Raw genomic sequence first — 27415 nt, 5'->3', positions numbered from 1 at the left:
AGCCACCAAGAAAAAATGTATGTGTTGCACGATGATGAAAAGAGTGCCTGCATGGGAGTGCAACAGAGGCTCTCTATAGCCTGGATCAGCAGCACAAAAGAGATGTAATGCCCGTAATCACATGAGTGCTTTATGGTTAATTCCAGGCCAGGAAGGAGAGTATATTAGCTAATAACATAGGCCAAGTACCTACTAATTATAGCACCTGTATGTATGACATTCCACTGACAACTAGAGACCACTTTTGCCATTCAGAAATGTATGCCAATTCCACTTTCTACGGCCAAACAACAGCTTATTGTAAGGCATACATTTAAAAAAAAATCTCCAAGGGCAGAGAGAAATGCTATATATTGTACAAAACAGACAGCAGAAAACTAGAAACATTAACATCACAATGAGTTACTTTAGGAACAGAAATGACTTGTGAGTTATAGCAGCCTGGACTGGAAACATCAAAGCCAAACAAAGTTATTCCTCAAATCCTTATCCTTTATGTTAATCTGGAATAAAATGATGCTAAGAATGCACTGCTGCTGCTATTGTAACATAATCCATTTGTCTATCCACATTTAATGAGATCAAATAGTGCACCGTTTATTCTGTATCCACTGACACAACCAAGCTCACCTTCAATAGTAGATGCAAGAAAAACACGCTGGGCAGTGTAGAAAATGTACCCAGAATTTGATAAAGAGGGTAAATGAATGTCTGATCTGTGATGTACTGGTATTCCATCCAAGACTGTTATTTGTCTTGTGTCTAGAACTACTTTGGAAAGTTGGTAAAATGCAGAAAGGAAGAGACGGTTGACGGGGGATTGGGATGTTGTATGGGGACACAACAGAACAGACAGACCTTTTCATGAATGTTACTATGGGTGGGCCTTAGATCTCCTGTCATCCCAAGTACCAAGCCTAAGTAAAGTATCACTAGATAACGGCAAACTAATTACATTTCCAGTGCAGAGGAATGAATACCTTAGGTGGTACTCCATGAGTCAGACAGTTTTGTGTGTCTCCACACTATGTCACAACAAACCCAAGAAGGGAAGAAAACCCCCAGTATGACTAGACATTATGCGTATGTTTAGGTTCAGAGGTACAGTGACATCTATGGCTGATATGGCCTGGTAATCTATCACCTGGTAGGGCCACCCAAGGCAAACTGGTCCTAGGTGAGGGATGAGACAAAGAGCGGTTATACAAACCTCCTATGATGGAAAACAATTTTGGACGGCGTTTTCCCTTGCCCGGACGCGGGTCACCGGGGCCCCACTCTGGAGCCAGGCCTGGAGGTGGGGCTCGATGGCGAGCGCCTGGTGGCCGGGCCTGCACCCATTGGGCTCGGCCGGGCACAGCCCGAAGAGGCAACGTGGGTCCCCCTTCCCATGGGCTCACCACCTATGGGAGGGGCCAAGGAGGTCGGGTGCAGTGTGAGTTGGGTGGTGGCCGAAGGCGGGGACCTTGGCGGTCCGATCCTCGGCTACAGAAGCTGACTCTTGGGACGTGGAATGTCACCTCTCTGAAGGGGAAGGAGCCTGAGCTAGTGCGCGAAGTTGAGAGGTTCCGGCTAGATATAGTCGGACTCACCTCGACGCACAGCTTGGACTCTGGAACCAATCTCCTTGAGAGGGGCTGGACTCTGTACCACTCTGGAGTTGCCCCCGGTGAGAGGCGCCGAGCGGGTGTTGTTATACTTATTGCCCCCGACTTGGAGCCTGTACATTGGGGTTTACCCCGGTGGACGAGAGGGTAGCCTCCCTTCGCCTTCGGGTGGGGGGATGGGTCCTAACTGTTGTTTGTGCGTATGCACCGAGCAGCAGTTCAGAGTACCCACCCTTTTTGGAGTCCCTGGAGGGGGTGCTAGAGGGCATACCTTCTGGGGACTCCCTCGTTCTGCTGGGAGACTTCAATGCTCATGTGGGCAATGACAGTGAGACCTGGAAGGGCGTGATTGGGAGGAATGGCCCCCCCCGATCTGAACCCGAGCGGTGTTTTGTTATTGGACTTCTGTGCTCGTCACGGATTGTCCATAACGAACACCATGTTCAAGCATAGGGGTGTTCATATGTGCACTTGGCACCAGGACACCCTAGGCCTCAGTTCGATGATCGACTTTGTGGTCGTGTCGTCGGACTTGCGGCCACATGTCTTGGACACTCGGGTGAAGAGAGGGGCGGAGCTGTCAACTGATCACCACCTGGTGGTGAGTTGGCTTCGATGGTGGGGGAGGATGCTGGTCAGGCGTGGTAGGCCCAAACGTGTTGTGAGGGTCTGCTGGGAACGTCTGGCAGAGCCCCCTGTCAGAAGTAGCTTCAACTCCCACCTCCGGCAGAACTTCGACCACATCCCGAGGGAGGTGGGGGACATTGAGTCCGAATGGGCCATGTTCCGTGCCTCTATTGTTGAGGCAGCTGACTGGAGCTGTGGCCGTAAGGTGGTCGGTGCCTGTCGTGGCGGCAATCCCCAAACCCGTTGGTGGACACCGACGGTGAAGGATGCCGTCAAGCTGAAGAAGGAGTCCTACAGGACCCTTTTGTCCTGTGGGACCCTGGAGGCAGCTGATAGGTACCGGCAGGCCAAGCGGAATGCGGCTTTGGTGGTTGCTGAGGCAAAAACTCTGGCATGGGAGGAGTTTGGGGAGGCCATGGAGAACGACTTTCGGACAGCTTTGAGGAGATTCTGGTCCACCATCCGGCGTCTCAGGAAGGGGAAGCAGTGCAGTGTCAACACTGTATATGGTGGGGATGGTGCACTGCTGACCTCAACTCGGGACGTTGTGGGTCGGTGGGGGGAGTACTTCGAAGACCTCCTCAATCCCATTAACATGCCTTCCAATGAGGAAGCAGAGCCTGGGGACTCAGAGGTGGGCTCCCCCATCTCTGGGACTGAGGTCACCGAGGTGGTTAAAAAACTTCTTGGTGGCAGGGCCCCGGGGGTGGATGAGATACACCCGGAGTTCCTCAAGGCTCTGGATGTTGTAGGGCTGTCTTGGTTGACACGCCTCTGCAACATCGCATGGACATCAGGGACAGTGCCTCTGGATTGGCAGACCGGGGTGGTGGTCCCCCTCTTTAAGCAGGGGGATCGAAGGGTGTGTTCCAACTACAAAGGGATCACACTCCTCAGCCTCCCTGGAAAAGTCTATTCAGGGGTCCTGGAGAGGAGGGTCCGTCGGATAGTCGAGCCTCGGATTCAGGAGGAACAGTGTGGTTTTCGTCCTGGTCGCGGAACAGTGGACCAGCTCTACACCCTTAGCAGGGTCCTGGAGGGTGCATGGGAGTTTGCCCAACCAGTCTACATGTGTTTTGTGGACTTGGAAAAGGCATTTGACCGTGTCCCTCGGGGAATCCTGTGGGGGGTACTCTGAGAGTATGGTGTACCGGACCCCCTGATAAGGGCTGTTCGGTCCCTGTACGATCGGTGCCAGAGCTTGGTCCGCATTGCCGGCAGTAAGTCGAACCCGTTTCCAGTGAGAGTTGGACTCCACCAGGGCTGCCCTTTGTCACCGATTCTGTTCATAACTTTTATGGACAGAATTTCTAGGCGCAGCCAGGGCATTGAGGGGGTCCGGTTTGGTGGGCTCAGGATTGGGTCATTGCTTTTTGCAGATGATGTTGTCCTGTTTGCTTCATCAGGCCGTGATCTTCAGCTCTCTCTGGATCGGTTCGCAGCCGAGTGTGAAGCGGCTGGGATGAGAATCAGCACCTCCAAATCCGAGACCATGGTCCTCAGCCGGAAAAGGGTGGAGTGCCCTCTCAGGGTTGGTAGCGAGATCCTGCCCCAAGTGTAGGAGTTCAAGTATCTCGGGGTCTTGTTCACGAGTGAGGGAAGAATGGAACGTGAGATCGACAGGCGGATTGGTGCGGCATCCGCAGTAATGCGGGCTCTGCATCGGTCTGTCGTGGTGAAAAAGGAGCTCAGCCGCAAGGCGAAGCTCTCAATTTACCAGTCGATCTGTGTTCCTACCCTCACCTATGGTCATGAGCTATGGGTAGTGACTGAAAGAACGAGATCGCGAATACAAGCGGCTGAAATGAGTTTCCTCCGCAGGGTGTCTGGGCTTTCCCTTAAAGATAGGGTGAGAAGCTCAGTCATCCGGGAGGGGCTCAGAGTAGAGCCGCTACTCCTCCGCATCGAGAGGAGTCAGATGAGGTGGCTCGGGCATCTGATCAGGATGCCTCCTGGACGCCTCCCTGGTGAGGTGTTCCGGGCACGTCTAACCGGGAGGAGGCCCCGGGGAAGACCCAGGACACGCTGGAGGGATTATGTCTCTCGACTGGCCTGGGAACGCCTTGGGATTCTCCTGGAAGAGCTAGAAGAAGTGGCCGGGGAGAGGGAAGTCTGGGCATCTCTGCTCAAGCTGCTGCCCCCGCGACCCGACCTCGGATAAGCGGGAGACAATGGATGGATGGATGGTACAGTGACATCTATGGCTGATATGGCCTGGTAATCTATCACTTGATTCTAGGTTAAATCAGACATAGGGTTCTTGGTATGGTAAAAATGTGTACATTTTGCCCATAACAATAATAATAATAATAATAATACATGTTATTTATATAGCACCTTTCCCATGCTCATAGGTCACAAAAACTGAAAGAAAGGAAATAATGGCTTACTGGTAAAGAGAAAATGTGGCTAGATATTGAAGGGTTGAGAAAGGAGAGAGAATTTAATGAACATTAGGAAATGAGAACATTTGGAGAAAGTGGGAGAAAAGTAGCCCAACTTATCTTCTATAAGAGTATCCAATACCTAATAAGGAAGATCTATAGAGCACAGACTGCTGCTACTTTGTTTTCTGCCAGTTGCACATTTGTTTGTCTCCAAAGTTAGTCCAGTTTGTGTTCAATTCATTTAAGTTAGTGGTGTGAGGTTCAAGTGACAAGAGAATGAAGCCCATGAACACCCTGAAAAGGGTAACAAGCAAGTCACCTGTGATACATGTGATTAGGGAATAGAAAGTAGGAAACTGCTTGCTTATCCTTACTTTCAAATTCAAGGGCATGCATTTGTATGGCATTTTATTTTCTTCATAAAACATTAATTTTATTCCCTGTGGTTAACTAAAGATTGGTCAGTAATAATAATAAATAAAAAGCTGATGGTTATTATGTGTTTTTGCTTAGATTTTGAAAAATAAAATGTTTGATATTTAACTTTTACTTTACTTTTTACTTTTTTTGGACTTAACTACCATGGTGTTATTTAATATACAATTTATGTTTAGAGGAGCGGTACAAGAATGCAATGGTTACCAAGCTCTATGGCCCCATGTTTAAACTCTGAGCACATAGTGTCAGTGCTGAGTCTGAAAATTGAATCTGCAATTTCACCCTGGTTCTGCGCAATTCTTTAAAGTATTATATGTTCTAATTTCCTCTCATAGTCCAAGTATGTTTATCTGATTATGAGTATGTATATTCAGAATCAAGCTCTGCACAACTCTTAAACAGAACAAGTGGGTCCAAAAATAATGGATAAGAGAACATTCAGGTGTTGTGAGTGAGCACCAAATTTAGATGAATAAAATCAGCCATATTTAAATTAAGTCAGGTCACATCAGGTTGGGGAGCACGCACTGGTACAGCACGTTTCCGCACCCACCACAAGAAGAAACAGCTCAGGATCCTGGTTGGCAAACCTCCAGGCAGACATGAGGTCTAGTCCCACCCTCCAGAAATAACCATAGCCAGCTGTTACGTGGGCAACCCCTTGGCCTGGTCCAGGACTCAGGTCATCAACAATGAGGATCCTGTGAGCCGGATCACCCTCGGGGAATCATGCCACATGATGCCGCAACTGACACTCCCTCACAATGCAGGTAATGTGCCTCATTTTGGACTCCGTGAGCAACCGCTCATTTGACACAAAGTCAAACCAGCAGTACCCAAGGATTCTCCCAATAGACACAGTACCGAAGGAGTCCAGTCTTCGCCTCAGGTCACTGGATAGCGTCTATGTCTCACAACCATATAGCAGGACAGGAAGCACCAGGACTCTAAAGACCTGGAGTTTCATCCTTTTGCATAGATATTGTGAGCGAACACACCCCTTTCCAGCAACCTCATGACCCCCATACTCTCCCAATCCGTCTACTAACTTCATAGGAATAGTCATCAAAGACATGAACGTCACTGCCGAGGTAAGTAAACCTCTCGATGTGGTTGACACTCTTTCCGCAGACAGACATACTGTGATGGCTGTGCCCAAGAGGACATTAACACTAGAATCCCTGAAACCTACGAAAAACCTTGTAATCCCAGGCCACCTTAAATTCCTTTGCACCTCGTCATCAGCTCCATTGTTTTCCAAATGTGTCAAGCAGCATAGCCAGCAAGCAGCCTGCTATCCCATCCCCCTACCGATGCAGCTCAAGTTGCAAAGAAGGTTCTCAGAGCTCAAGTGTGTTTATCTGGGTATAAGGTGCCTGGAATTGTAGAGGGTAAATAATATATTGTTATTTGGAAAACATGCATTTCATGTGTGTACAGTGTCTACAATGATCTGGGTAAATGTAGATGACAGGAAATGTGAGGCAAGAAATGTTGAACGCATAGCTAAAACGAAAACTTTTTTCATGTTATAGTACTAATGACAAAATGTAGACATGAAGTGTATAATGTGTGAAGACTGAAGTCCAAATATCAAATAAACACTTTCACAAAAGGTACAAGTACTGTATTACAAAACAAGTGCATTTTTATTGAAGAAAATAACCGAAGAAAAAAAAATCGGGTTAGGGGACAAAGCTGACATGACCATTTGGGTGGTGCAAGGTAAGAACTGCTGACTCATAATCAAGAGGTTGTGAGTTCAATTTCGGGCCCTTCCTAGATTTACCATTTTGAGTAGTGAGCTTCTCTTATTGTTACTATTATAGAATAAAAAAATACATTTGATTTATTTGAGTCTGTACCAGCCGGTGTAAATTTATGTTACTTGTACAGTAATCCCTCATCTATCGCGGGGGTTACGTTCCAGAGCCCCCCGCGATAGGTGAAAATCCGCAAAGTAGCGACCTATATTTATTTTATTATCTATACATATTTTAAGGCTTTATAAACCCTTCCCACACACTTATAAACCTTTCTCGCTCTCTTGTTAACCTTTCCCACACTCTTATAAACACTTCCTATGCTCTTAAACACTTTCTACATTCTTAAACACCTCAGACCAACACTGCACACTGCACGCAGCGATCAGACGTCAATGTGTCTGCACTCGCTTTGTGAAGGGGGGCAGCTGAACTCTCAGCAGAGCAGAAATGGACTTTGTGCTGCTTCTGCCAAAATGCCTGCTTGTCGCTCTGCGCGTTTGGAAGGAGGAGGAGGAATGGGGGTGTGTGACTGCTGAACTCACGTTCGCTCAAACCCCCCCCCCCACCCCGGAGGCACACGCTCCTGCCACTTCGCATTGTCAAGGGGGTGGGGAGCTGAATGAACGCTAAGGAGAAGTGGACTTTGTGCTGGCTTAGTGCTGCTTGTCGCTCTGCATGTCAATAATTTAAAAGCCTGTACAATCAGGCTTTTAGGTGTACATCACCTATTTTCCTGTCTCACTGTCTTGTCTTGCGTGAAGTTAAAATGTTTTATAATAGTGAGATGTTACTCATATCCTTAGCCCGACATCCACATATCATATGTGTTAACAAAGTGTGTTTTATAAGTTTACATGTGTTTAAAGCATGTGGGATGGGTATTTTAAGGCTTAAACTATAAAAATGTTTATTTATATGGTCTTTCTATATCGCGGATTTTCTCCTGTTGCTGATGGGTCTGGAACATAACTTCCGCGATAGGCGGGCAATCACTTGTATTTAAAAACCCGCGAAGTCGTGAATCCGCGAAAAGTGAACCGCGAAGTAGCGAGGGAATACTGTATAAGTTAGTGTTTTTTTTTTATTATTCAGTTTATTCTCTCAGTCATGTTCACACTCCCCCCGATCTGACACTGTTAGTTTTCAGATAAAGATGTGCTATAACAAAGGTGAACTCAGATGAGGATGAGGGTTCTAAATCGGAAAAAGAGAACAGAAGCCCTCCCTGCAAGAAATGTCCAGTCACACATAAGAACAATGCAGCTGCACCAGGCGTAATGGCGAAAGGTGGCACCTTTTTGATGCAGCAAGAGGTCAGGCGTCATCTTGCAAGTGAATCTGCCACACGCATGTCCTTCAACAAAACAGCAGGGCATGCCGAGCTCATCGTGCAAAGTTCTGTTTGTGATTATTTTTTGTGATGGTTTTTATATAAAAAAAACATTTATATGTTACTTATACAAAAACCAGATCGAAAGTTATTTACCTAGATTTATTTACTTATCTTCCTATAGCATAAAGTCACAAGTAGACTGCAGAGCTTCCCGTGTTTGATCGACAAAGGCATGCTGACAAAGCACATGTGCAATGCCATTCCTTATTCAGGAAAAGATCCCAGTCATCCCATGGGAGAGCGACTTTCCGAAACTAAGGTCATAAAGCTTTTGGAACCGTTTCTGGACAAAGGCAGAACCGTAACAACAGTTGCATAATGAGGCTTTTGCTGTATTTTTTAATCAAAAAATGAATGATATTAGAAATAATATAGTGCATCTCCCCAATACTGATCCTCTTAAACCCCAGTACTCCAAACAAATAAAATTTTTTCACCAGGATAGATTTACCTGATTTATATAAAACAACTTCTCAACTGAGACCATCCACCTGCGTCCTTGACCCAATACCAACAAGTTTTTTCAAAGAAGTATCTGGCATGCTAATTGATAGTATTCTTGACATAGTAAACTCGTCATTAGAAATGGGAGTCTTCCCAGACTGGCTTAAGACTGCTGTAGTTAAACCCCTGCTCAAGAAAAATAAACTTGACTCCTCTGCTTTTGAAAATTTTAGACCTATTTCTAATCTGCCTTTCTTAAGTAAAATCCTAGAGAAGGCAGTCATTTTGCAGCTAAATGACCACCTCAATAAACATGCTATTCTTGATAAGATTCAGTCAGGTTTCAGAACAAATCACAATACAGAAACTGCACTCGTTAAAGTAGTAAATGACTTGCGGGTAAATGCAGATAGAGGCCGTTTATCTGTTCTTATCCTCTTAGATTTGAATGCCGCATTTGATACCATTGATCACAATATTCTTAGAAATCGCTTTAGTCAATGGGTGGGCCTCTCTGGCAGTGTCTTAAATTGGTTTGAGTCCTACCTGGCAGGTAGAAAATTCTTTGCTAGTTGTGGTAATAATACTTCAAAGACACAAGATATTCTATATGGTGTTCCACAAGGATCTCTCCTGGGTCCACTGCTCTTTTCGATTTATATGCTTCCATTAGATCAGATTATCTCTGGGAATAACGTGAGCTACCACAGCTATGCTGATGACACACAACTGTATTTATCAACGACCCAGACACTCTTGATTCACTGACACAATGTCTTACTTTTTTTTCTCAAACTAAATAAGGATAAAACAGAAATTTTAGTGATTGGCAAAAATGGATATAATGAGGTTATTAGATATAAACTTGATGCATTAGGATTAAAAGTCAAGACAGAGGTAAAGAATTTAGGAGTAACTATTGACTCTGACCTGAATTTTAAATCATGCATTAATCAGGTTACTAGGACAACATTTTTCCACTTAAGAAATATAGCAAAACTTAGACCTCTTATAACTTGCAAGATGCTGAGAAATTAGTTGACACTTTTGTTTTCAGTCAGCTAGATTACTGTAACGCACTCCTCTCAGGACTACCCAAAAAGGACACCATTAGATTGCAACAAGTGCAGAATGAGGCTGCTAGAATCTTAACTCAGAAAAGAAAATCCGAGCACATCTTTCCAGTTTTGATGTCACTACATTGGTTACTCGTACCATTTAGAATTGACTTTAAAATACTGCTTATGGTTTACAAAGCCTTAAATAATCTTGCTCCATCCTATATTTCAGAATGTCTTTCACCTTACACTCCAAATCATAACATTAGATCTTCAAATGAGTGTCTGGTTATTATTCCAAGAGCTAAACTTAAAAGAAGTGGTGAGGCGGCCTTCTGCTGTTATGCACCTAAAATCTGGAATAGCTTGCCAATAGGAATTTGCCAGGCTAATACAGTAGCGCACTTTAAAAAACTGCTAAAAACACATTAAAATGAAGCTATGAGAAAGCCATGTTAAGGTAGTTTAATGCTCTGTATGCTCTGTATATTCAATTAATTATCATTATCATTCATGGTGGCTCTGAAATCTGTACTAACCCCTACTTTCTCTTCTGTACTTTTTCTGGTTTCCTGTGGTGGCAATCTGCGCCACCACCACCTGATCAAAGCACTGTGATGTCCCTACATTGATGGATTAAAGGCCAGAAGTCCACATGACCGTCATCATCAAGTTCTTCCACATGAAACCTGAATACTATGAGGACTGATTGCAATCATTTAATAATAATAATAATTCTTTGCATTTATATAGCGCTTTTCTCACTACTCAAAACGCTTAGCAATTGCAGGTTAAGGGCCTTGCTCAAGGGCCCAACAGAGCAGAGTCCCTTTTGGCATTTTACAGGATTCGAACCGGCAACCTTCCGATTGCCAGTGCAGATCCCTAGCCTCAGAGCCACCACTCCGCCACAATGTTAATATGTTAGTATGTTAGGTAGAATGACTAGAGGGGACTGAGCGGTTTCTATTTCTGTCCTCCCTGGCCATCATACCTTACTTTTATTCTATGTGAATTAGTGTTCCCTAATTCTATTTTCTTATTTATTTAGTCTTTTTTTCTTTTTCTTCATCATGTAAAGCACTTTGAACAACATCATTTGTATGAAAATGTGCTATATAAATAAATGTTGTTGTTGTTGTAAAGTGTGACAGGAGCTTCCACCTGCAGCTAAAGTCATTCGCATACTGAAGTAACATTTTACATGTACTTTGTCAACAAATTAAAATCGTAGGTTCTTATAAAACATGCATCTAGAAGGATCAAATTTAAATTAGGAAAACCAGAATACTTATGAAGCATGTCTCTGGTGATGAAGGAGGCCGATATGATTATCTTAACAGAAACCCCACACAGACAATGACCAGACATGGGATTTGAACCCTGGATGCTGGATCTACGAAACAGCCTGAGTGAAAAAGCACACTGAACTTTTGTCTTGGATTAGATCTACCTTGAATACTTACCTGCTTCAGTATACTTCAGACCAATTTTCTCCTCTTCATCCTTTGGCTTTGGAGGAGGCCACACTGCTTGAAGTTTGCCAGGTGTTCTGTCTTCATTGTCTGAGGTGGCTTCAGACTAAAAAGGGGTTAAAAAAAGAAAAGAATAAAAAACTTACCTTTACATAATGCACAAACTGATTTATTAAGCAATTCCAAAAAAGGTCTGCCTTTTAAAAACAAGTGAAAAGTGCTTATTAATTGCATTCCATTGTCTTTTTCATTTTAGTTGTACCAACTGAGTGTATTCTTCTCAATTCTTCCTGTTCAGTTTTGATTTATTACAGTAAATATATTACTGATACATAATAATAAAGTGGCACAGTAGTTAAAGTTACCATTTCACATGACTCCTTCCAGTTCACTTTCTTGCCAAGGTGTTTTCTGTTACCCCTGTGTTCACTTTATATCTCCCTTTCGTCTACCATTATAGCATTAGAATAATCTAGAAGAAAACTGGCCATTCAGCCCAACAAAGCTTACCATTCCTATCCACTTAATTCTTCTAAAACAACAAAGTCTAGTTTTCAAAGTCCCTAAAGTCCTAATCCAAAGACAACTGGTCTGGTATAGGTTTGGATAAGTAGGTCACTATATTATCACATTAACTATGAACTTGTGTAGACTTATTACTGTCTTTCAGTGCTAAGTGCAAGACAGAATCCAACTCCCTGAATAAGAATTTTAATTGAGGAAGCAGATTTTCTCCCCGTTTTTTTTTACTCTATTTTGATTCATTTATTAATTTATCTATTTACTTATTTTTACTAACATAACATTTTACTCTGCTGCTCTCTTCTTGTAAAACTTGACTTATTTGTACGAAGTGTTATTTGATTTTAATAAAACCCAAAAAAGAATCCAACTTCCTGTCATTTTCCACTGTATATAAGCACTCAGAGAATGCATCAATGATACTTCAAGCAAAGTTTTTGTTGTGCCTTATGCAGGGCTACAGAACTCAACAACAGGAAAGCAACAGGGTGCATGTTCATTGCAAAAGAATTGTCCATTAAATTACACATTGCAAAAATCTGCAGGTCAACTACTCCACATGGTATCATGCATTTTGGATATGTGAATATCATTAGTCTTCAGTGTTATATGCAGTGTCAGTCGAAGCCCATTTGGAGCCCTAGGTGGGGTTGATGGACGTTGCTTCTTGGTGTCCATAGCGGGTAGTCGATATTATCAGACTTTAATATCTCTTATATTACAGTGCCCTTATTTACCTAATGGATTGACTGGCTCCGGTAATATGTAACCATTACATAGGAATTATTATTTGGGCTTCTTGTTCACTGAATAACAAATAAAAAATTGAAATACATAATATGATACTTTGTGCATTTGAATAACATGCGGCATTGGATGTAAAAATACCAATATACTACAGTGTATAACTACTGTCACAATGAGGAAATGCCAATCAAAGTAAACTCCACAATGGCATTAGAGAAGACTTAGCAGTGATTGTTTGTCACAAGACTGAACAACTTTTGTTGAATGAGTAGATTGCTATTGCGGCAACTCTCTTACCCTAATTAATACCAAGGAATCCAAAATATACAAACAAAAGGAGAAATCAAAGAAAAGAAACAGAAAAAAACATATCTACATTTTGTCTGGGTCTAACTACAGTGCCTTTGATAATGTTTGGGACAAAGACACATTTTACATTGATTTCCACCTTTGTTACACAGTTTAAAATTATAAACCAAACAATTCAGATGTGATTATAGCACACATTGCAAACTTTCATTTAAGAGTAGTCTTCTTTGGTGATGATCTGCCAGGACTTTAATGTAGTCATCTTCATCTTCTGCTTGTTTTGGGGGCTTGTTCCGTCATGTTCTCTATTCAGCATATGGAAGGCCTGCTCAATTGGATTTAAATTGAGTGACTGACTTGGCCATTCAAGAATTTTCCATTTTTAACTTTGAAAAAAACTCCTGTGTTGCTTTAACAGTATGTTTGGATCATTACCTTGTTGTAGGATGAATCACTGTCCAATGAGTTTGTCAGCATATACTGGAAATTGAGCATATAAGATGTTATTGTGCACCTCAGAATTCATCTGACCACTGCGGTTAGCAATTCCATTATCAATGAAGAGAAGTGTGCCAGGACCTGTGGCAGCCTTACATGCCCAAGCCATAACATCCCTAGCACCATATTTAACAGATGAGGTGGTCTGCTTTGGATCTTGGACAGTTCCTTTTTGTCTCCACACTTTGTTCCTACCATCACTCTGATGCAGGTTCATCTTTGTCTTGTCTGTCCACAAGACCTTTTTCCAGAATTTGCAGACTCGTGGAAGTCCTTTTCTTCGCAAACTGTAATCTGACCATCCTGTTTTTGTGAGTAACTAGTGATTTGCATCTTGCAGTGTGACCTATGTATTTCTACTCACGAAGTCTTCTGCTGATAGTCATCTCTGACACACACACATCAGTCTTCTGAAGACTGTTTCTGATCTGTCAGACAGGCGTTTGGGGCTTTTTTGTGACTATAGTGAGGATTCTTCTGTCATCAGCAGTGGAGGTCTTCCTTGGCCTACCACATTGCGATTACTGAGTTCACCAGTCTGTTCTTTCTTCTTCATTATATTACAGACCATTGATTTAGGTAATCCTAAGGTTTTACTGATATCTTGAATGGTGTTATTCTTGTTTTTCAGCTTCATGATGACTTATTTGACTTAAATTGGTGCAGCACTTGTCATCATGTTGAACAATGGCAACTACAGACCAAAAGGGTAGAAGCAAGCCAAGGTATCTTATGAAGCAATTTAACACACCTTAGAAATCATAAACTCATGTGACACCAATTGTCCCAAATTATATGGTGCACTGAAATGGGGGGGCCATGTAGAAAAAGTGTGTGATTGAAATGTGTGAAAATCCCCATAAATGAAAGTCTGCAATGTGCACTTTAATAATGTCTGAATTGTTTGATTTGTAATTTTAAGCTATGAAGCAGAGGAGGAAATCAAGGAAAAATGTGCCTTGGTCAGAAACATTTATAGAGGGCACTGTATATACTTGCCTTTCAGAAGAGGTGTTTCATCTACTTGCCCACCAAAGAAGCAACAATCCTTCCCTTTTTCATCTACCATCTCTCTCCCTCTTCCATTTATCTTGTACACTGAGGCCTCTTTAATCCCATTTTGACTCACTTGCAGAAAGAATACTTAGCTAAAAGTACAGTACTATTACAACACAACAATAATTTAGCACAGGTTTAATCAAAGCAGCGTTTTGTGTAAGATCTTCAATTGACATTGGTTTGTAATTTATTTGTGTAAATGTCATGACCATATTTTTTTGTTCTTTATTTCGCCTTATACAATTTCTTGTATTAGGAATTTGTTAGTTTTCGCATACCCCTTGGGGTCAGAGCGCAGGGTCAGCCATTGTACAGCGCCCCTGGGGCAATTACAGGTTAAGGGTCTTGCTCAAGGGCCCAGGAGAGTAGGATCTCTTTTGGCAGTGACGGGGATTCGAACCAGCAACCTTCTGGATACCGGCACGGATCTTTGATGCCCTTTTCTCCTACAGTATATAACAATTTGATTACAACTCGTCTGCCACTTTTTGTTCAAGGTTCTTGAAGCATTAAGCTCTTTAAAATTCAAAACAATAAAATATTAAAAGGAGGAAACAGTTGTGTATTAAAATCTGTAACTCTTTACACATCATAAAAATAAAAATTTCTAAGCTGCTTAAATTTCATTTTTTGCAGGGTAGTCTACTCTGTATTCTGAACATGTTTATGGTGTTAAGAAGGGCTTTCATTATTTTCTCAGATATTTGTATCTATGAGAGTCTTGGTTATTATTATTATTATTATTGGTTATTAGAACTTCCCCTAGTTAATAATCATATGTAGATGTCCTCACACATTATGAGGTTACAGATACATTTATCATACTCAGCTTTAGTCACACTCAACAGAGATCAGGATAATGGACTTTGTCTGACACCGTTTGTATATTTACAGTGCATCCGGAAAGTATTCACAGCACATCACTTTTTCCACATTTTGTTATGTTACAGCCTTCTTCCAAAATGAATTAAATTCATTTTTTTCCTCAGAAGTCTATACACAACACCCCATAATGACAACGTGAAAAAAGTTTACTTAAGATTTTTGCAAATTTATTCAAAATAAAAAAACTGAGAAAGCACATGTACATAAGTATTCACAGCCTTTGCTGTGAAGCTTGAAATTGAGCTCAGGTGCATCCTGTTTCCCCTGATGATCCTTGAGATGTTTCTGCAGCTTAATTGGAGTCCACCTGTGGTAAATTCAGTTGATTGGACATGATTTGGAAAGGCACACACCTGTCTATATAAGGTCCCACAGTTGACAGTTCATGTCAGAGCACAAACCAAGCATGAAGTTAAAGGAATTGTCTGTAGACCTCCGAGACAGGATTGTCTCAAGGCACAAATCTGGGGAAGGTTAGAGAAAACTTTCTGCTGCTTTGAAGGTCCCAATGAGCACAGTGGCCTCCATCATCCATAAGTGGAAGAAGTTCGAAACCACTAGGACTCTTCCTAGAGCTGGCCGGCCATCTAAACTGAGCGATCGGGGGAGAAGGGCCTTAGTCAGGGAGGTGACCAAGAACCCGATGGTCACTCTGTCAGAGCTCCAGAGGTCCTCTGTGGAGAGAGGAGAACCTTCCAGAAGGACAACCATCCCTGCAGCAATCCACCAATCAAGCCTGTATGGTAGAGTGGCCAGACAAAAGTCACTCCTTAGTAAAAGGCACATGGCAGCCCACCTGGAGTTTGCCAAAAGGCACCTGAAGGACTCTCAGACCATGAGAAAGAAAATTCTCTGGTCTGATGAGACAAAGATTGAACTCTTTGGTGTGAATGCCAGGCATCACATTTGCAGGAAATGAGGCACCGCTCATCACCACACCAATACCATCACTACAGTCGTGGCAGCATCATGCTGTGGGGATGTTTTTCAGCGGCAGGAACTGGGAGACTAATCAGGATAAAGGGAAAGATGACTGCAGCAATGTACAGAGACATCCTGGATGAAAACCTGCTCCAGAGCGCTCTTGACCTCAGACTGGGGCGACGGTTCATCTTTCAGCAGGACAACGACCCTAAGCACACAAGATATCAAAGGAGTGGCTTCAGGACAACTCTGTGAATGTCCTTGAGTGGCCCAGCCAGAGCCCAGACTTGAATCCGGTTGAACATCTCTGGAGAGATCTTAAAATGGCTGTGCACCGACACTTCCCATCCAACCTGATGGAGCTTGAGAGGTGCTGCAAAGAGGAATGGGCGAAACTGGCCAAGGATAGGTGTTCTAAGCTTGTGGCATCATATTCAAAAAGACTTGAGGCTGTAATTGCTGCCAAAGGTGCATCGACAAAGTATTGAGCAAAGGCTGTGAATACTTATGTACATGGGATTTCTCAGTTTTTTTATTTTTAATAAATTTGCAAAAACCTCAAGTAAACTTTTTTCACATTGTCATTATGAGGTATTGTGTGTAGAATTCTGAGGAAAAAAATGAATTTAATCCATTTTGGAATAAGGCTGTAACAGAACAAAATGTGGAAAAAGTGATGCGCTGTGAATACTTTCCGGATGCACTGTAAATTCCAAGCCTGCACAAAGTCAAATAAAGATGCCTGACATAAGCCATTTATCATTTTTATTTTAGTTCCTTTATGTTTCTCAGAATACCTTAGATGTTGTCAGCCTGTTATCTGAAATAGTAAAAAACCTACTTGAATCCAGTTGTATAATGACTTTGTTTTAGACCCACAGTGCTGCTCATCTGGGGCTGACGTCTCCGTATCCATCCAATGACTGACCCTGCTTTTTCTATTAAATGATTTGTAGTATTTTAGATTTAAACAAGACAAAAGTATTTACACTTTAATAACACTAACATCGCATTAAGAAATCAAGAAAATACAAGAAAAATTAAGAATTGAACTTATATTTGAATCTGTGATGAAAAAGTACATAAAAAAACCAGTACCCCAAGCTGGATGCTTTAGAAAAACAATAAAATTGGGATTAATAAAGTATCTATCTATCTATCTATCTATCTATCTATCTATCTATCTATCTATCTATCTATCTATCTATCTATCTATCTATCTAAAGGCAAAATCATTATTTATTCTAAGCAATTATATTTAATTTAATTTATTGTTATAAAACTGATTTTATGTTAAGACAAGCTTGCAAGACTGATGCATACAATATGTCACATTTAAAATGTTAAACACTACATGGCCAAATGCATTTGGATGCCTCTACTAATTAGTGGGTCTGGCTGTTTCAGCCACACCCATTGACTAATATGTGCATAAGATCAAGCATTACTACCATGTAATCTCTACAGACAAACATTGGCAGTGGAACAGGTTGTACTAAAGTGCACAGTGATTTGCATTTACAGTGATCGTATTTCCAAAGAGTCAGTTAATCAAATTTATGATTTACTAGAGTTGTCCTAGTCAATTGTAAGTGTTGATATTGTGAAGAAAAAATGTCCAGGAGCAAGAACAGCTAAGCCATAAAGTGGTAGGCCACACAAGCTCACAAAATGAGACTGCTTAAAGTGGAGAGGGCACAACCAAGTTCCAAACTCCCTGTTCCTTGGGAGCCTCATGAAAATTATTTCTATGGTCGAACACTCACACATATGCTTAAAATCACTATGTTTAATGCCAGGCATGGGCTAAACTAGTGTAAAGCACACTGGCACTGGAGCAGTGGAAACAAATTTTATGTAGTGACTAAGCATGCTTCGCCATCTGGCAGACTGACATATGAATCTGAATTTTGTGAGTGCCATGTGAATGCTACCTGCCTGAATACACAGTACCAAATCTGAGCAATAATAATAATAGTTTGTTCCAGGCTCCATGATTTCAGTGAAGGGAAATCTTAATGCTAAAGCATACAATGACACTGTAGAGGATTGTTCGTTTCCAGCTTATCTCAGCAGCTCTTTTTTGTTTCAACAAGATAATGCCACCCACCATGCACATAGTATGGTCTAAAACAGAAATGGCTGAGATTCGTGTGAGAGAACTTGACTGGCCTGCACAGTGCCCTTACCATACTTCACATCTATGGAATAAACTGGTTATCTCCCAATATCAGAGTTAACCTTACGAATGATCTTGAGGAAACCACAAACCCCTGTTGGTCATAATCACTTTGAGGTCTACTTGCATGCCACTCACTGCAGATACAGATACTTATGGCAGCCCTTATCTACCCCATTGGTCTGTCTTTCACCAGTGTTGTCATCTTTCAGCCAAGGCTGGGTGGGGTTCAAATGTGTCACTTATGCCTGTTGCTTTGCACCCTCCACCATTACCTATTGTCAATGGGGGAGGAGTGAAAACTTTAGATTCATCAAACATTTTGATCTCTGATTTTCAATGGATCTCAACATTTAAAGGTCCCCTGATACCGAAAACACTAATATCTCAATGATGGGTGTGAGTCTGTTTGTGTGTCACAGTTTCTTGAGGACAGTACAGAGCTAAAATGGCTAGATGGAAAAATACCAAACTCGAAGCTTAAGCCTGTTATGAGATGACTATGTGCTGATTAGTTTTTGAGACAAATCATGCAAGAGCAAGTGTGTTTATTGTCTTTTTTGATTATTTTTAAGATTTCTGTACTTTTGAACCATTTGCTCTGTTTTTTGACCATTCTTTGTCTTGTGTTTTGGGACTTTATCTGCTTTTGGGATTGCTTCTTTTGAAGGCATTGCCTTCTGTGCCTTTGTGATCCTCTGAACTTATTTTTGTTAAACAGAGTTGTGTGAAAAATAAAAACTTTTATTTATAAAAATTCAATTTTTGCCCTTGTTTGTTGGTGTTTGATGTTTTTTGGAGATATTTCAGAATTTTGTGCTTAGGATCCCTCTAGTTCATAACAAGTAGGAGTAATGCTTTCTTTAGTGGGACCCTTTAGGCTCGATTCCCCCCCCCCCCCCCCATCTCTTTCATACCACATCACTATCCATTCATCCCTGGCAACTCCTTAAATGAACACATAATCAGAGTGAAGGCGTTGTATTGACACACTATGTCATAAAGCAACTTGAAACTGTACATGTTTTTACTTCTTAGCATAACCTTTTACAAGTAGACACACCAAATGGAAAAGTTCATCCGAAAAATAAAAATTTATTTGTAGTTACTTCAATCATTTTCATAAACATTTTCTCCCATTATATTAGCAAGGAAACACACTGGACAAGTTACTGCTGAGTGTAATGACACATTTTATGGAATGTTGCTATTACTATAACAATTACATACAAAGTGAACAGTTACAAGTGGTGAATATGTGGACACAGCTTATATATGTGCTGTTGTATCCAAAAACAAACACATTGTATACATATTTGAACTTGTATACAGTGGTGTGAAAAACTATTTGCCCCCTTCCTGATTTCTTATTCTTTTGCATGTTTGTCACACAAAATGTTTCTGATCATCAAACACATTTAACCATTAGTCAAATATAACACAAGTAAACACAAAATGCAGTTTGTAAATGGTGGTTTTTATTATTTAGGGAGAAAAAAAAATCCAAACCTACATGGCCCTGTGTGAAAAAGTAATTGCCCCCTGAACCTAATAACTGGTTGGGCCACCCTTAGCAGCAATAACTGCAATCAAGCGTTTGCGATAACTTGCAATGAGTCTTTTACAGCGCTCTGGAGGAATTTTGGCCCACTCATCTTTGCAAAATTGTTGTAATTCAGCCTTATTTGAGGGTTTTCTAGCATGAACCGCCTTTTTAAGGTCATGCCATAGCATCTCAATTGGATTCAGGTCAGGACTTTGACTAGGCCACTCCAAAGTCTTCATTTTGTTTTTCTTCAGCCATTCAGAGGTGGATTTGCTGGTGTGTTTTGGGTCATTGTCCTGTTGCAGCACCCAAGATCGCTTCAGCTTGAGTTGACGAACAGATGGCCGGACATTCTCCTTCAGGATTTTTTGGTAGACAGTAGAATTCATGGTTCCATCTATCACAGCAAGCCTTCCAGGTCCTGAAGCAGCAAAACAACCCCAGACCATCACACTACCACCACCATATTTTACTGTTGGTATGATGTTCTTTTTCTGAAATGCTGTGTTCCTTTTACGCCAGATGTAACGGGACATTTGCCTTCCAAAAAGTTCAACTTTTGACTCATCAGTCCACAAGGTATTTTCCCAAAAGTCTTGGCAATCATTGAGATGTTTCTTAGCAAAATTGAGACAAGCCCTAATGTTCTTTTTGCTTAACAGTGGTTTGCGTCTTGGAAATCTGCCATGCAGGCCGTTTTTGCCCAGTCTCTTTCTTATGGAGGAGTCGTGAACACTGACCTTAATTGAGGCAAGTGAGGCCTGCAGTTCTTTAGACGTTGTCCTGGGGTCTTTTGTGACCTCTCGGTTGAGTCGTCTCTGCGCTCTTGGGGTAATTTTGGTTGGCCGGCCACTCCTGGGAAGGTTCACCACTGTTCCATGTTTTTTCCATTTGTGGATAATGGCTCTCACTGTGGTTTGCTGGAGTCCCAAAGCTTTAGAAATGGCTTTATAACCTTTACCAGACTGATAGATCTCAATTACTTCTGTTCTCATTTGTTCCTGAATTTCTTTGGATCTTGGCATGATGTCTAGCTTTTGAGGTGATTTTGGTCTACTTCTCTGTGTCAGGCAGCTCCTATTTAAGTGATTTCTTGATTGAAACAGGTGGCAGTAATCAGGCCTGGGGGTGGCTACGGAAATTGAACTCAGGTGTGATATACCACAGTTAGGTTATTTTTTAACAAGGGGGCAATTACTTTTTCACACAGGGCCATGTAGGTTTGGATTTTTTTTCTCCCTAAATAATAAACACCATCATTTAAAAACTGCATTTTGTGTTTACTTGTGTTATATTTGACTAATGGTTAAATGTGTTTGATGATCAGAAACATTTTGTGTGACAAACATGCAAAAGAATAAGAAATCAGGAAGGGGGCAAATAGTTTTTCACACCACTGTAGATAAAGTATATATATATATATATATATATATATATATATATATATATATATATATATATATATATATATAAATAGTCCAATGGCTGCTCTGGTTGCCATGGGGTGAAGGAGCAGAAAAGATGCATAAGACATCAGATGGACATGGCCAAAGCCTCATGTAATGCCCACAGAACAAAATGATGGCATGAATCTAGTCATATAACTGCCAAGGATGCCCCCAAAGAAATTATTTCAAATGAACAAAAACGAGATAAATGTCTGAGAAACCTATTGGGCTCCTTATTCTAACAGGTGACTGTAGAGAAACCCAGTAACACCTCAACCTTGGTTTATTGTATTAGGGCTTACTATGCCTTTCCAGGGCTACTGTTTAACACCATTCTCTGGGTTTAGTCTCTCAAGACTGTTTAAGATTATACTTTATGCTTATAGTAATTGGACTGGATTGTCAATAGATATCTCTATTTTAATCCTCATACGCTGCTGCCGGGGGGCTTGTTTTGTTTTGAACATGCTCTGTCTCTAGGTATGTCAAAGGATTGGGACTTTGTGAAGTGGGGTCCAGCCTCACGTGGGGAGGCAAAATGGGGGGGCAGGTGGATTGGAGGGGGGAGAAAGAGAGCAAGCTCTCTCTAATTTGTCCTTTTAATCCTCATAATTATAAGTGCCAATGTAACAATAGACTTCATGGCAGTAACTCCTGGAAAAATTAAAAATTAAGGTCAAAGCTGTCTTATCTTAAGTTAAGACTACAAAATAACAACAAGCGTTCAGAAGCAATGTGTCCATGACCGAACAGTTAACTTTGTGAGCTGAAATGTTAAAGGTCTGAACCACACATTAAAGAGAAAGAAAGTATTCTCTCACCTAACAGGTCTAAATGCTACAATAGTATTTTACAGGAGACCCACTTATTAGGTAAGGATCAGTTTCGGCTGCACAGACACTGGACTGGTCAAATATTCCATTCCAGCTATACAAAGAAAACTAGAGGTGTGGGAATTCTTATACATACTACAATCTATCTATCTATCTATCTCAATTGTAGTATCAGATGTAGCATCTGATCCTGAAGGGAGATATGTGATTGTCATGGGTAATTTATTTAACTGTAAAGTGATTTTGATAAATATCTACACACCCAATGTGGATGATTGAGACTTCATCCAAAACATATTTGCATCCATTCCCAATGTGAACAACTCATAAAATTATAATGGTTGGGGACTGCAATTGTGTTTTAAATCCAGACCTAGATCGGTCTCCTGCCACAGGGGTGAGGACATCTAACACTGCAAAGACAATTACACAGTTTGTAACTAATCACAATTTATCAGTCCTCTAGAGATTTCTAAACCCAAACTCAAGAGCATATTCCTTCTACTCACCAGTGCATCATTGCTACTCAAGGGTTGATTATTTCTTTGTAGATAACAATTTCTTGCCTACGATTAAATCTGGCAAGTACGACACTATTGTTATCTCTGACCATGCCCCATTGATCATGGAGCTAAAATCATTACGCCCCACTTACTTATCTCACAGCTGGTGTTTTAACCCACTTTTATTAGCAGATGAGAACCGTACAGCGTTTATATCCAAGCAAATCAACTTTTTTTTTTTTTTTTAAACAGACAAAATACATCCTCAGAGGTTTCTGCAGGAATACTCTGGAAACCCTGAAGGCTTTCTTAAGAGGACAGATTATCTCATATCTTTAATCTGTGGCACCTCTGCACGAGAACCACCTTTTTCCACCCTCTCAAACGTACACAGTTTTTAATGTCTGGAAAACATTCGGGGTTATATCACTTAGAGATCTGTACATAGACAACATCTTTGCATTCTACAAACAATTACACTTCAAATTTAACTTTCCACCAACACATTTCTTTCACTACCTTCAAATTAGAAATTTTGTTAAACAGTCACCCTCCCACCTACCTCTATGCCGGAAAAAATACTGATCAGTCTTGAGGACTCGGACAGCATCTCCGTAATATTTGAAATAAATATGTGAATTTCCCCTTGGGATTAATAAAGTATCTATCTATCTAACTAATATATAAAAACATTTTGCAGTCCCTCCCTTTCAAAGATCCAAGAGTACACTGGGAAAATGATCTGTCACTCAACATCTCAGAAAATGAGTTGAAGGTAGCAATGCAGAGAATTCACTCGAGCTCCATATGCGCAACGCGTATAATTATTCAACTTACAATTAAATATTGAGCACATCTGTCTTGTTTAAAATTGTCCAAAATGTTTCCAGGGCAAGATCCAACCTGCAAACATTGCAATCAAGTTCCGGCCTCACTGGGTCACGTTTTTGGCGTGCACCAAATTAACATCATTCTAGACAAAAATCTTTGAATGCCTTTCAGACAGCCTTGGTGTCACAATCCCTCCTAATCCATTAACAGCTGTGTTTGGCTTTTAAATGGATTAGGACAAATAAACTGTAATGGCCTTTACATCACTATTAGTATCTTGCTTAACTGGAAGAAGCCTAACTCTCCTCCTTTAAGTCAATGGGTAACTAATGTTATATACTATTTGAAATTGGAAAAAATCTAATTCTCACTTAGAGGATCTGTACAAAACTTTTTCAAATCCTGACAGGATCTAATCAATTACATTTTAGAACAAGCATTTAAATTGAGGAAGCAGATTCTCTCCCCACTTTCTTATTCTATTTATTTTTATTCATTTACTAATTTTATCTATTTACTTATTTTTACTAGTTTAAAGTTTTACTCTGCTGGCCTTGCTCTATTTATCATGGGCGTGGGGGTTGATTTGTTATTGTTAAACTTGACTTGCTTGTATGGAATGTTATTAAAATAAAAAAAGAGAAACCCAGTATGGAATAAGTGACATCTTTCTCTGTGTTACACAGAGCATATGGTCCAGTCCAGACCAAGTGGAAATGATTAATTTGAAGCATTGCTGCAGCTATTCCAGGAGACATTAGGAGGCTATTCCTAACTCTAGATGAGAGTGCAGGGATAGCACAGGACATAAAGTCCAATAGACATTTAAAGGATGCCCTGAACTAGAGGCCAAATGAACCTTGGGGTCAGTAGGCCAGTTGCAGCAAAGGCTAATCTGGCAAGAAGGTAGTGAGGAGCCAGAGAACCAACAGCAGAAGAAAGATTTTGCCTTTAATTTTCTGGACTAGGGTTAAGTAAAAATCTAACTGACTTGTTTAAGTTGGCACAAAGTGGTTGTTTGCTTTTTTTTAATATTATACTGTTGGCTGTTCCTGTCTCCTGTGTTTGGTTTAACTAATATTTTAGATTGCTTTGTCACTACAGGATGGAAAACAATGAGGTGGTACTCTTCAGTTGCAATATATATGTAAAGTATAGAGTTTGTACAAACATTAAGCACACAAGTATACATAATCTATAAATGCTACATATAATGTATATATACTGTATATAATTTGGACACGTCATTGTTGTTATTGTTTACATACCTCCTCAGGCGGACGTTGAGATAGCGAGTGACATCATCCATTCTGCTGTTGCTAAGTTACAAACGCAGCACCCTGAGGCGCTTGTGCTAATCGCTGGAGACTTTAACCATGTGAAGCTGGACAAAACATTACCTGTCTTTTCCCAGTATGTGGACTGTAACACCCAGGGAAATAAGACTATTGACTTACTGTATGCAAACGTTAAAGACGCATACAGTGTCACCCCGCTGCCTGCGCTTGGGAAAGCAGATCATACCTGGTTCTGCTCCAGCCTCACTACAAACCAAGAGTGAGGGAGCTACCTACAACCACACGCTCATTCCGGAAGTGGTCCCCTGAGGCAGAGCAGGCTCTGAGAGACTGCTTTGGAACTACGGACTGGGATATCCTGCAGGGATCACATAGTGAGAACACTGAGGAGGTTGTTGACTGCACTACTGACTGCATCAACTTCTGTATGGAGATTATAGTTCCAGTAAGAACAGTACGCTGCTATGCTAACAACAAGCCATGGATTACAAGTGACATCAAGGGCCTTTTGAACTAGAAGAAAAGGGCTTTTAAAGGCGGTGATCAGCATGAGCTCAAGCGTGTGCAGAAGGAACTCTGAGTCCAGCTCAGGGCGGCGAAGGAGCAGTACAGGAGAAAGCTGGGAGCAGAAGTTGCAGAATAACAGCATGAAGGAAGTGTGGGATGGGATGAAGATCATCACTGGCTGCAGCTCGAAGCGGGGTGCCACCATCAAGAGAGATGTGAAGAGAGCAAACCAAATGAACAACTTCTTTAACAGGTTTGACCACCCTAACCCACTCTCACCTCAGAGTACTACACCCTCCACCCATCCTTCTGCTGACACCAGCATAAGGGAGACATCCCCACCCACAATTACAGCAGCACAGGTGAGCAGAGAGCTGAGAAATCTTCGTGCCAGCAAAGCAGCGGGTCCAGATGGAGTATCGCCACGACTGCTGAAGGTCTGTGCACTGGAGCTGGGGAGTCCTCTACAGTGCATCTTCAACCTGAGCCTGGAACAGGGGAGAGTCCCGAGGCTTTGGAAAACATCTTGTATCACCCCAGTCCCAAAGGTATCACGTCCTAGTGAGCGGAACGATTTCCAGCCTGTCGCTCTGACGTCACATGTGATGAAGACCACGGAGCGGCTGCTGCTTCACCACCTGAGGCCACGGGTATGCCACGTCCTCGACCCTCTGCAGTTCTCCAGTACTAGGTGAAGGTGGGAGTGGAGGATGCCATCACCTATATGCTACACTGATCACTCTCCCACTTGGACAGAGGCAGTGGTGCTGTAAGAATTATGTTTCTAGACTTCTCTAGCGCCTTCAACACCATCCAACCTCTGCTCCTTAGGGACAAGTTGACAGAGATGGAAGTAGATTCATACCTAGTGGCATGGATCGTGGACAATCTTACAAACAGACCTCAGTATGTGCGTCTCGGGAACTGCAGGTCTGACATTGTGTTCAGCAACACAGGAGCGCTGCAGGGGACTGTACTTTCTCCGGTCCTGTTTAGCCTACTGTATATACATTGGACTTCCAATACAACTCGGAGTCCTGCCACGTGCAAAAGTTCGCTGACAACACTGCTATCGTGGGCTGCATCAGTAGTGCGCAGGAGGAGGAGTATAGAAACCTCATCAAGGACTTTGTTAAATGGTGCCACTCAAACCACCTACACCTGAACACCAGCAAAACCAAGGAGCTGGTGGTGGATTTTAGGAGGCCCAGGCCCCTCACGGGACCTACACCTGAACACCAGCAAACCCAATGAGCTGGTGGTGGATTTTAGGAGGCTCAGGCTCCTCCTGGACCCCTTGATCATCAGAGGTGACTGTGTGCAGGGGGTACAGACCTATAAATACCTCGAAGTGCACCTGGATGATAAATTGGACTGGACTGCCAATACTGATTCTCTGTGCAAGAGAGGACAGAGCCGACTATACTTCCTTAGAAGACTGGCGTCCTTCAACATCTGCAATAAGATGCTGCAGATGTTCTATTAGACGGTTGTGGTGAGCGCCCTCTTCTACGCGGTGGTGTGCTGGGGAGGCAGCATTAAGAAGAAGGACGCCTCACGCCTGGACAAACTGGTGAGGAAAGCATGGAGTTGAACAGATTGACATCTGTGGCACAGCGACGGGCGCTGAGCAGGCTCCTATCAATTATGGAGAATCCACTGCATCCACTAAATAGTGTCATCTTCAGACAGAGGAGCAGCTTCAGCGACAGACTGCTGTCACTGTCCTGCTCCACTGACAGACAGAGGAGATCGTTCCTCCCAAACTATGCGACTCTTCAATTCCACCCTGGGGGGTAAACGTTAACATTATTCAAAGTTATTGTCTGTTTTTACCTGCATTTTTATTACTCTTTAATTAATATTGTTTTTTTGTATCAGTATGCTGCTGCTGGAGTATGTGAATTTCCCCTTGGGATTAATAAAGTATCTATCTATCTATCTATATTAGCTCTAAAGCCACTAGGCACATAACACATCTGAGGCATCTGAGAGCAGACTGTTACAAGTGTTTAAGTAAAAAAAGCATGTCTACCTTTGCATAGAAAAATGCTCTGAAAGTGTAAACACATACATTCTTAATTTGATAAACATATCCTCCTCCCACATGTGTGAATTATGGGTCTGTAAA

General features: G+C 41.8%; 1 protein-coding gene across 2 annotated transcripts in view; it reads right to left on the bottom strand.

Moving 5' to 3' along the window:
* Window positions 1–27415, bottom strand: part of LOC114667097 (formin-like) — a 613004-nt gene that overhangs the window by 432819 nt on the left and 152770 nt on the right. For both annotated transcript variants that reach the window (XM_051920062.1, XM_028822231.2), the window contains one exon: window positions 11187–11301. In XM_051920062.1, coding sequence (XP_051776022.1) covers window positions 11187–11301 — 115 coding nt within the window. The remainder of the gene's footprint in view (window positions 1–11186; window positions 11302–27415) is intronic.

Source organism: Erpetoichthys calabaricus, chromosome 16 (genome assembly GCF_900747795.2).
Source record: "Erpetoichthys calabaricus chromosome 16, fErpCal1.3, whole genome shotgun sequence".
Taxonomy (NCBI): Eukaryota; Metazoa; Chordata; class Cladistia; order Polypteriformes; family Polypteridae; genus Erpetoichthys; species Erpetoichthys calabaricus.
The sequence above is the reverse complement of the archived record's forward strand: the minus strand, read 5'-3'. Positions and strand labels throughout refer to the sequence as shown.